Genomic DNA, 12,500 nt, shown 5'->3' on the forward strand with positions numbered 1-12,500 from the left:
GCCTGCTGACCTCTGACCTTTTCACATGCAGGGGTTCCAGGAATCACATTGAAAAGCTCCGACGCAACATCAGGTTACCTTTAGCCCTCTGTGACTGTGAGCTTCAGCTACAAACTGTCTCAGATTTATTGTTTGTGATACAAAACGATGTGCAGATGACGTTCCAGAGACATTCAAGTTATTAACAATCAATAACAAACCCTGACATGTAGAGTAGAGCAGATTATAACAGGCTTTAGTTTGGGTCAATAATAGAAAATAACAATAAAATTGGCTCAGAACAACATTAACACAGAATTGTGTCGCTGCTATATCGACACAAACTTTAACACAGTGATGTTTAACATGTATGAGACTGTAAATGAAGGTAATTAAAAACAAGCAGGAAGGCTTAATGTGTTCACAAGTTTTAATTGGAGTCTGTTTGTCTGTTTTTAGGACACGGAGCTGGAGAAAATCACCCGCAGGTTCACCATCGAGCTCGCCAAGAAAGGCTTCATCGGTGAGAAATTAACTTCATGAAGATCTGAATATATACGTCATAAACAGTCTGATCAGCTGTTGGTGTGGTTCTGCAGGGCCCGGTATCGATGTTCCTGCTCCGGATATGAGCACCGGAGAGAGGGAGATGTCCTGGATCGCTGACACCTTCGCCACCACTATGGGACACTACGTGAGTCTGTCAGCAGCATCTATCAGCATCTATCTATTAATCTATATATCTATACCTATCTATATCTATCAATCTATCTATCTATATATATATCTATATCTATAGATATATAGGTATATATCTATATATCTTATTTATCTATATCTGTCTATCTATCTATATATATATATATATCTATTTTATATTTTTATTTGCAGATGATGTACTTTTATTCATGTATAATCCATCCAAATCTTTAGCAGCACTAATCAAGATCATTGAAGAATTTCATGTGTTTGTTCTTGATATAAGATAAATTATATCCCTCAGAAAGAGTAGCAGTACGTGTTTCTCTGAATATTTTCATAATGGATTTAATGACCTCTGCTAAACTGTCTGATATAACTAAACTACATTTTTTACCTGTTGTGACCAAAATGAAACCAGACTTTCAGAGAAGGTTGAATCTAACTTTATCTTTACTCTGCCATAATATTAATGAATGTCCTTCCTCACTTATTGATTCAGTACAGATCAATAAGTGTACAGATTACAGTACAGGTTCTACCTGCCTGTATCCCCCTTAACTGTTTAAATCAATACATAATGATATTTGTACATTTTTGTTTGGAAAAAAATTGCAGCAGAATGAAATTACAAAACCTTCAGTTTCCCATAACAAAGAGTGGATTAGCACTCGCTAATCTGTTGTATTATCACAGGATGGGTTAAAGAGTCTCTTTTAGAGCTTTGGAAGGTAAAAATCTGGATTATGAATCAATGTTAGATCTTCCTTTTGTTTGTACCAAAAAGCTAAGTTAAATAATTTTATAGTTCCGAATGTTTGCAAGTCTTTGAACTGTTTATGTTAATATTTTGGAATTAGCCGAGATTCATTCTTAGCACCTGTTGCCAAAAATCCTGACGATGATTATACGTGTACAGATGTTGGACTGATGAATATACGTGTACAGATGTGAGACTGATGATTATACATGTACAGATGTGAGACTGATGAATGTACGTGTACAGATGTGAGACTGATGAATGTACATGTACAGATGTGAGACTGATGATTATACATGTACAGATGTGAGACTGATGAATATACGTGTACAGATGTGAGACTGATGATTATACATGTACAGATGTGAGACTGATGAATATACGTGTACAGATGTGAGACTGATGAATATACGTGTACAGATGTGAGACTGATGAATGTACATGTACAGATGTGAGACTGATGATTATACATGTACAGATGTGAGACTGATGAATATACGTGTACAGATGTTGGACTGATGAATATACGTGTACAGATGTGAGACTGATGAATATACGTGTACAGATGTTGGACTGATGAATATACGTGTACAGATGTTGGACTGATGAATATACGTGTACAGATGTGAGACTGATGAATGTACGTGTACAGATGTGAGACTGATGAATATACGTGTACAGATGTGAGACTGATGAATGTACGTGTGCAGATGTTGGACTGATGAATGTACGTGTACAGATGTTGGACTGATGAATGTACGTGTACAGATGTGAGACTGATGAATATACGTGTACAGATGTGAGACTGATGAATGTACGTGTACAGATGTTGGACTGATGAATATACGTGTACAGATGTGAGACTGATGAATGTACGTGTACAGATGTTGGACTGATGAATGTACGTGTACAGATGTTGGACTGATGAATGTACATGTACAGATGTGAGACTGATGAATATACGTGTACAGATGTGAGACTGATGAATGTACGTGTACAGATGTTGGACTGATGAATATACGTGTACAGATGTTGGACTGATGAATGTACGTGTACAGATGTTGGACTGATGAATGTACGTGTACAGATGTTGGACTGATGAATATACGTGTACAGATGTTGGACTGATGAATATACGTGTACAGATGTTGGACTGATGAATATACGTGTACAGATGTGAGACTGATGAATGTACGTGTACAGATGTTGGACTGATGAATGTACGTGTACAGATGTTGGACTGATGAATGTACGTGTACAGATGTTGGACTGATGAATGTACGTGTACAGATGTGAGACTGATGAATGTACGTGTACAGATGTGAGACTGATGAATGTACGTGTACAGATGTTGGACTGATGAATATACGTGTACAGATGTGAGACTGATGAATGTACGTGTACAGATGTGAGACTGATGAATGTACGTGTACAGATGTTGGACTGATGAATGTACGTGTACAGATGTTGGACTGATGAATGTACATGTACAGATGTTGGACTGATGAATGTACGTGTACAGATGTGAGACTGATGAATGTACGTGTACAGATGTTGGACTGATGAATGTACGTGTACAGATGTGAGACTGATGAATGTACGTGTACAGATGTTGGACTGATGAATGTACGTGTACAGATGTTGGACTGATGAATATACGTGTACAGATGTGAGACTGATGAATGTACGTGTACAGATGTTGGACTGATGAATGTACGTGTACAGATGTGAGACTGATGAATGTACGTGTACAGATGTGAGACTGATGAATGTACGTGTACAGATGTTGGACTGATGAATATACGTGTACAGATGTTGGACTGATGAATGTACGTGTACAGATGTTGGACTGATGAATGTACGTGTACAGATGTTGGACTGATGAATGTACGTGTACAGATGTGAGACTGATGAATGTACGTGTACAGATGTGAGACTGATGAATGTACGTGTACAGATGTTGGACTGATGAATATACGTGTACAGATGTTGGACTGATGAATGTACGTGTACAGATGTTGGACTGATGAATGTACGTGTACAGATGTTGGACTGATGAATGTACGTGTACAGATGTTGGACTGATGAATGTACGTGTACAGATGTGAGACTGATGAATGTACGTGTACAGATGTGAGACTGATGAATGTACGTGTACAGATGTTGGACTGATGAATGTACGTGTACAGATGTGAGACTGATGAATGTACGTGTACAGATGTTGGACTGATGAATGTACGTGTACAGATGTTGGACTGATGAATGTACGTGTACAGATGTTGGACTGATGAATGTACGTGTACAGATGTTGGACTGATGAATGTACGTGTACAGATGTTGGACTGATGAATGTACGTGTACAGATGTTGGACTGATGAATGTACGTGTACAGATGTGAGACTGATGAATGTACGTGTACAGATGTTGGACTGATGAATGTACGTGTACAGATGTGAGACTGATGAATGTACATGTACAGATGTTGGACTGATGAATGTACGTGTACAGATGTGAGACTGATGAATGTACGTGTACAGATGTTGGACTGATGAATGTACGTGTACAGATGTGAGACTGATGAATGTACGTGTACAGATGTGAGACTGATGAATGTACGTGTACAGATGTTGGACTGATGAATGTACGTGTACAGATGTTGGACTGATGAATGTACGTGTACAGATGTGAGACTGATGAATGTACGTGTACAGATGTGAGACTGATGAATGTACGTGTACAGATGTTGGACTGATGAATGTACGTGTACAGATGTTGGACTGATGAATGTACGTGTACAGATGTTGGACTGATGAATGTACGTGTACAGATGTGAGACTGATGAATGTACGTGTACAGATGTTGGACTGATGAATATACGTGTACAGATGTTGGACTGATGAATGTACGTGTACAGATGTTGGACTGATGAATGTACGTGTACAGATGTGAGACTGATGAATGTACGTGTACAGATGTGAGACTGATGAATGTACGTGTACAGATGTTGGACTGATGAATATACGTGTACAGATGTTGGACTGATGAATGTACGTGTACAGATGTTGGACTGATGAATATACGTGTACAGATGTTGGACTGATGAATGTACGTGTACAGATGTGAGACTGATGAATGTACGTGTACAGATGTTGGACTGATGAATGTACGTGTACAGATGTGAGACTGATGAATGTACGTGTACAGATGTGAGACTGATGAATGTACGTGTACAGATGTGAGACTTGGTGTAATCTTTACAGCCATTAGAGGAAGAGTTTCATATTCCTCGAGATATAACTGAGGATCTGAAGAAATAAAGGATGAAAGTGTCTGTCGGGATGTTTAACGAATCATCTCTTCATCATCATCTTCTTCTTCTGTCTCTGATGTCTGCAGGACATCAACGCTCACGCCTGCGTCACTGGGAAGCCCATCAGCCAGGGAGGAATCCACGGTCGCATCTCCGCCACAGGCCGAGGGGTTTTCCACGGCATCGAGAACTTCATCAACGAGGCGTCCTACATGAGCCAGCTGGGGATGAGTCCTGGCTTCCAGGACAAGACCTTCGTCATCCAGGTACACTCAGTCCTCTTCCTCCCCTGCAGGAGGGAAACTTATTGTACTGTTTCTGTTTGTCTGTGCTGTATGAAGCTTCACTCTGACTGCTGATTCCACCGTCTGCACTAAACTGCAGAGCTGAGCTCCTTATAAAAATATATTAAACCACACTGATGGTGTGAAGCAGTCAACACACAGCAAAATGAACTGTAGAGGCTGAGAGCACGTCAGCATGTCAGGAAACACAATAAACACTGTGAAGATGTAAATAAAGTAATAAACACTGTGAAGATATTAGGAGTTAATCTGGGAGTTATAGACTGTAATTTTAATAATGTTTCCCTCTCAGTATTTGTTGGTTTTGAGAGACCTGAACACAGCACACAGCTCTGCAGATTATATTCAGCTGCAGATACTCAGAAATATTAAAGTCACTCTTTCCGTCTTTCAGCCCTAAAATCCTCCGCAGTGACTCATCTGAAGCCACAAGTTTACTCCAGTTTCAGTCCCTGTGACCAACAACACAGAAACATCAAGACTTTAATCATGAGACAGACTTCCATCTTTGTTTTCCGCTGAGAGTCTCTGAGATCAGCATCAGGCCAGTGTTCACTGTCAGCTGTCATCTGACGTTTTAATATTAAACACTGGTGTTAGCTGGTTTTGCTAGCTGAAGTTTAACAGACATAACAAGCTAATGTTAGCTCCTGGTGCTAACTGAAGTTTAACAGATATAACAAGCTAATGTTAGCTGCTTGTGCTAACTGACGTTTAACAGATATAACAAGCTAATGTTAGCTGCTTGTGCTAACTGAAGTTTAACAGACATAACAAGCTAATGTTAGCTGCTTGTGCTAACTGACGTTTAACAGATATAACAAGCTAATGTTAGCTGCTTGTGCTAACTGAAGTTTAACAAACATAACAAGCTAATGTTAGCTCCTGGTGCTAACTGAAGTTTAACAGACATAACAAGCTAATGTTAGCTGCTTGTGCTAACTGAAGTATCACAGACATAACAAGCTAATGTTAGCTGCTTGTGCTAACTGAAGTATCACAGACATGACAAGCTAATGTTAGCTGTTTGTGCTAACTGGAGTTCAACAGACATGACAAACTGTTAGCTGCTTGTGCTAAGATTAGTATTAAAGACTGACAGGACATTTGATTAACACTAGTCTCACAGATCAACATAAGAGGCTAATGTTAGCTGCTTGAGCTAATATCTAAATATTAATTTTACCTGTTCTGTATTGTCCGCAGTTGATTTTTTTCTTTTGTTTTTTTGTTTGTTTGTTTTGTTTTTTACGAACACCAGATTTCACTTTGGGGTAATTTATGTTCTCAGGTTATGATGTGACCTCTTTATGTCTGCAGGGTTTTGGTAATGTGGGTCTTCACTCCATGAGATACCTTCATCGCTTTGGAGCAAAGTGTGTCGGAGTTGGAGAAATGGACGGAAGCATCTGGAACCCCAACGGCATTGACCCAAAGGAGCTGGAGGACTACAAACTGGTCAGTACTGGTGATAAATTAACAAACAGAACTACAAACTGGTCAGTACTGGTGATAAATTCATAAATAGAACTACAAAGCCAAAGGTGATGGTGTTCAGGACGGTTTCACTCCTGCCCTTCCTGTCAAAAATACTTGAGCGCACAGTCTTTAACCAAGTCTCTGAATTCCTTTCTGAGAACAACCTGTACGACTCGAATCAGTCTGGCTTTAAGCAAGGTCACTCTACCAAGACTGCACTCCTGTCAGTTACGGACTCACTGCATTCAGCTGGATCTGCTGGTCAGTCCTCAGATGCGCCCTCCGCTGGTTCATGTCCTACCTCCAAGGGTCCAAACCGCACAGATTATCCACAGGGGTTAAGGGATCCTCAAGGGTCAGTGCTTGGTCCCCTTCTCTTCTCATTACACACCACCTAACTTGGTGCAATAATCCACTCTCATGATTTCTCGTACCATTGCTATGCTGATGATACTCAGCTCTTCCTGTCGTTCCCACTGGAAGACCACATAGTCTCAGCTCAGATCTCGTCATGCCTTACAGATATATCAGCATGGATGAAGAACGTCACCTTCAGCTTAACCTCGCTAAGACTGAGCTCCTTGTCATCCCAGCCAGTCCCTCCATACAACAAAGCATCAGCATCCAGCTAGAATCAATCCAACTCATGCCCACAAAGTCTGCCTGACACTTGGGTGTTATGATTGATGACCAACTAACCTTTGAAGTTCACGTGGCCTCAGTCGCTCGATCGTGTCGATTCGCCCTGTACAACATCAGGAAGATCAGACCCTTCTTGTCTGAGCGTGCAGCACAACTCCTGGTCCAGGCTCTCGTAATATCACACATCAACTACTGCAGTTCCTTACTGGCAGGCCTCCCCGCATGTATATTCAAACCTCTGCAGATGATCCAGAACGCGGCGGCGCGTCTGGTCTTCAACCAGCTCAAAACAGCACACGTCACCCCGCTGTTCATCTCCCTCCACTGGCTCCCAGTTGCTGCCCGCATCAAATTCAAAACCCTGACACTCGCTTACAGAACAGCAACTAAAACAGCTCCTGCCTACCTGAACTCCCTCATTCAGGTCTACACTCCCTCCTGCTCACTACGCTCTGCCAATGAAAGGCGCCTGGTACCACAACAGGGCCCTGAGTCACCAGCTAGACTCTTCTCCTCTGTAGTTCCCCGGTGGTGGAACGAGTTACCAAACTCTGTTCGATCTGCAGAGTCCCTCTCAGTCTTTAAGAAAAGACTACAGACCCAGCTCTTTCATGAACACCTCTGCACCTGATGGACTTCTATGCATCACTTCTGTGCTGCCTGTTGGCACCTACGTCCTCTCAGAACTGAACTTATCAGCTCTCAGATGTACGTCGCTTTGAATAAAAGTGTCTGCTAAATGAAACTGTAAATTGTTAATGTCTTGTTTTGTTCGAGCAATAGTCCGGAGCCCAAAAACCTGAATTTATTATCATATTTTATAAATAAAAACCATAAATCCTCACAATTAAGAAGCTTAAAAAGCAACTCAAAATAGTTGCCAGTCCTTTTATTGTTGATTGATTAGTCGACTAATCTATTCATTGTTTCAGCTTTAAACCAGTGTAAGATGAATACTTACATTGACCTATATGTTGATTTTTATGAATATATTTAAATGTTTTCAATAAATTAAACCAGAAAATAATTTAAATTTTTCATCTGGATGTTTTTCAGTTTTTATAATTCAAACCATGTTAATGTCTGAATGTAGCTGTGTTTAGCAACTCACATATAAACCAATCAGAGGAGGGAGTGAACTGTAAACAGCAGGCTTAAACCTGATTGGTTGATTGTCTCCAGGCCAACGGGACCATCGTGGGCTTCCCGAACTCGACGCCGTATGAAGGAAGCATCCTGGAGGCCGACTGTGACATCCTGATACCTGCCGCCAGCGAGAAGCAGCTGACCAAGAGCAACGCACACAAGATCAAGGCCAAGGTTTCACACACACACACACACACACACACACACGATCGATTAATTGATCATCAATGAACAGTCATCATTTCTCCAGTAAAATAATGACATTTTACAGACTTTGTTTGTCTCCTACAGCGCGCGTATCTGCTCTGTAAATCAGTCAGTCAGGAAACTGTAATTACAGCAACTTTTCCACATGTTGTTCAAATCAGCAGCTGCTTGTGGTTTGGACCAATCGTGGCGTTTGGTGCCGTGATAACTGACGTCATTCAGGTGGAAGATGCACAAATCTCACCTGCCAACAAACACGATGCCATAGACGAGCAAAACTATTCCCAAATGTTTCCAAATGTTCCCAAATGTTCCCAAATGTTTCCAAATGTTTCCAAATGTTCCCAGATGAGGTTTGATTCAGTGAGTCAGGAGACATAATCTGCCTCAAACATAAACATCAAACTAGATTTATTTTAATAACATTATTGATGATTTTATTTGCTGCTGATGTTGAGCTGAAAGTTTATTTAATAAAGGTTATAAATGGAACTCAAGTACAGTATTTTCTGTTTTATAGAACGTTGAGTCCTCATGGTTCTCATGTTCAGAAAATACATTAAACATTAGAGCTGAAATATAGAGGATGCTTTTTATCCAGGAGGTCATTACATACGACTCTTCACTGGTAGCAGTTTAAATTAATCACTTTATTTTACTTTGCTTGTAATTTTTCTCAAATTCCTGCAATTTCACCACAAAAGGAGACATAAAACATCACAAACTGGATCACTATTTTTGAGAAAAACTGCTGCAAAATCAAACATTTTGTCCCTAATAATCACAAAAAGTGAAACCCTGGAGGGAGTGATGAGTTACTTAAAATTACATAAAATGATTGATAAGGTGCAGACACTCTGGTAAAAGATGGTACAGTCTAAGCCACCGATGCTTTCAGATCATCGCGGAGGGAGCGAACGGGCCGACCACGCCTGAGGCCGACCGCATCTTCCTGGAGAGAAACATCATGGTGATCCCGGTCAGTCGTCCCGTCTGTCAGTGAAGAGTTCATTAACCAACAGATATATAGTATAAGGTGGATGGAAGTTCTGCATCACTCTGAACTGTGTAACAAGCTTCACTCTGCCTTCTGTCAGGACATGTATCTGAACGCCGGCGGGGTCACCGTCTCCTACTTCGAGTGGCTGAAGAATCTCAATCATGTCAGTTACGGTCGACTGACCTTCAAGTACGAGAGAGACTCGAACTACCACCTGCTCAGTGAGTCTGAACGCCACCGTCATTGATTTAAGTGATTGAAAACACCTGATCAATCATCATCAATCAATGATGATGTTCATCCTTTAGCTTAAAACATTTTTACTACAAGGTCTCTTTAGTAACTTTTCTGGAGCTTTCTGTCATATCACATGGTCTCGAGTTTGTTCAGTTTATCATCCATGTTAAGAAGATCATGTGACCCCCCCCCCCCCCCCCCCTCACCCTTCCTCCTTCCTCCTTCAGTGTCGGTTCAGGAGAGTTTAGAGAGGAAGTTTGGAAAACATGGCGGCTCAATTCCTGTCGTCCCAACCTCTGAGTTCCAGGCCAGGATCTCTGTGAGTACACACTGATACTACGACTGATACTACTACTGATACTACGACTGATACTACTGATACTACGACTACTACGACTGATACTACTGATACTACTACTACTACGACTGATACTACTGATACTACTGATACTATTGATACTACTACTGATACTACTACTGATACTACTACTGATACTACGACTACTACGACTGATACTACTGATACTACTGATACTATTGATACTACTACTGATACTACTACTGATACTACTACTACTACGACTGATACTACTGATACTATTGATACTACTACTGATACTACTACCAATACTACGACTACTACGACTGATACTACTGATACTACTGATACTATGTCTGATACTACAGATACTACCAATACTACAGATACCACGACTGATACTACTGATACTACGACTACTACGACTGATACTACGACTACTACGACTGGTACTACTGATACTATTGATACTACTACTGATACTACTACCGATACTACGACTACTACAACTGATACTACTGATACCACTGATACTATGTCTGATACTACAGATACTACCGATACTACAGATACCACGACTGATACTACTGATACTACGACTGGTACTACTGATACTACTACTGATACTACTGATACTACTGATACTATTGATACTAGGCCTGCTACGACTGGTACTACTGATACTACTACTGATACTACTGATACTACTACAGATACTACTGATACTGTAGCTGCTCTGTAACTTGTATTCTGTTGTTGTTGATGTTTTTGGGGTCTGAGCCCTAAAGAGACGAAAACCCTTTTGTATTTCGTGTTTGTTTGTTGTTTGTTTCTTTATTATTACGCCACTTCAGCCCTAAATTTGACCCCCTAAACATGCTCAAAAACTCACCAAATTTGGCACGCACATCAGATCTGGTGAAAAATTTGATAAAATGTAAAAATTAACCCCCAAAATGTGCTCGAGAGCGCCACCTATGTAACGAATATGGCCGCCCCGGCCCGTAGGAATGTCGTAGAGAGATCAAACCAAAACTCAATTATTCATCTCACCAAGACCTACAAATCCTACGCTGACAACCCTGACCTAAATCCAACAGGAAGTCTGCAATTCTCCCATGAAAGTACGACTTTGTGCCAATTTTGGACCCTGAACAAACACTATCTCCTCTGAGGGTGTTAATGGTATCAGCTTCAAACTTGAATACATGACTTATGACACTGTGCTGAACAAAAGTTGTTAAAAACTTTGTAATAACTCGAACGGTTTGGATTTAATAAGCCCTGAAAGTTTCAGTGCCACATCAAACCTTACAATGTAAACCAATGGGGAGGCAATCTCTGGGCATGAACTTTGTGTTAAAAAAATGGTTCTGACGTCTAAACTATAAGTCTGACCACTTTCAAACCTGCATCAATGGATTCACCACGAATTTTACTACAAAAACTGTGATTTTTAATGTAGGATTTGGCCAAAGTCATGGGATTTATGAGGCTATTTCACAAGAAGAGTGACATTCTCCTCTCCAACTGAGAGGGGGGGACCAGGTCATGTGGGTTAAACGTCTTTACTTTTCTAAAAATAGACTTGATGAAAATTAGGAAATTAATTTGTTTTACACACAAACTCATCAAGAGTTTTGTTTACTAATTGAAATTCAAGTGAATGGACCCAAAACTTGCATGATTTTGATGCCACAGGTGTGAACGAGACAGACAGGTGTGAGCGAGACAGACAGGTGTGAACGAGACAGACAGGTGTGAGCGAGACAGACAGGTGTGAGCGAGACAGACAGGTGTGAGCGAGACAGACATGTCTCACCCTGCAGAAAACTCTCATCCTCACACCGTTGAGATTTGATGTTTCGCCATGACAGAGGAAGTTGCTATAACTTTATTGTAAATGCTCCAGTCTGCACCAAACTTTACATGTTTGATAAGAGTCCCGGCCTGAACACGTCTACATGACAATATTCCATCAGTGATGCAAACTGGATGAATAGCGCCCCCTACGAAATCGCAGCGAAGCAGCCCCAGCAGCCCCAGCAACAAAAAACAGTGGACAAAGGAAGTGATGTTTATCTCCTTCTTGCACTGTCTGAAATCAGCCGGGTCTGAAAACATCTACATGCTCGTGACAGAAGACCTTCGACTGCACCGCGGCACGACGTGCGTGGACGTGCGAGGGCCCGTTCAACGCTGCTTCCAGCTTTAATTTTATACTTGAACTTTTTTCATTTCTCGTGTTTCTTTTACATTTGATGCTTGTTTTGTTTCATTTGAAGCTGCTGGACAAATAAACTTTCATCACTACTTTAACTTGTACAACAACTACTAGTAGTACTACTATCCATTCAAGTACTACTATTACTACAATTTATCCTACAGCCTTAGTTGTACTTCTTCTGTGGTGTAAC

The 12,500-nt window shown here is 40.8% G+C and overlaps 1 protein-coding gene across 1 annotated transcript in view; it reads left to right on the forward strand.

Moving 5' to 3' along the window:
• LOC137197538 (glutamate dehydrogenase, mitochondrial-like) overlaps window positions 1-12,500 on the forward strand; it is a 33,091-nt gene that overhangs the window by 18,722 nt on the left and 1,869 nt on the right. The window contains exons 4-11 of the mRNA XM_067611032.1: window positions 439-502; window positions 579-673; window positions 4,835-5,014; window positions 6,374-6,511; window positions 8,357-8,494; window positions 9,426-9,506; window positions 9,625-9,748; window positions 9,992-10,083. Of these exons, the coding sequence (XP_067467133.1) occupies window positions 439-502; window positions 579-673; window positions 4,835-5,014; window positions 6,374-6,511; window positions 8,357-8,494; window positions 9,426-9,506; window positions 9,625-9,748; window positions 9,992-10,083 (912 nt within the window). The remainder of the gene's footprint in view (window positions 1-438; window positions 503-578; window positions 674-4,834; window positions 5,015-6,373; window positions 6,512-8,356; window positions 8,495-9,425; window positions 9,507-9,624; window positions 9,749-9,991; window positions 10,084-12,500) is intronic.

Source organism: Thunnus thynnus, chromosome 14 (genome assembly GCF_963924715.1).
Source record: "Thunnus thynnus chromosome 14, fThuThy2.1, whole genome shotgun sequence".
In the NCBI taxonomy this organism is placed as follows: Eukaryota; Metazoa; Chordata; class Actinopteri; order Scombriformes; family Scombridae; genus Thunnus; species Thunnus thynnus.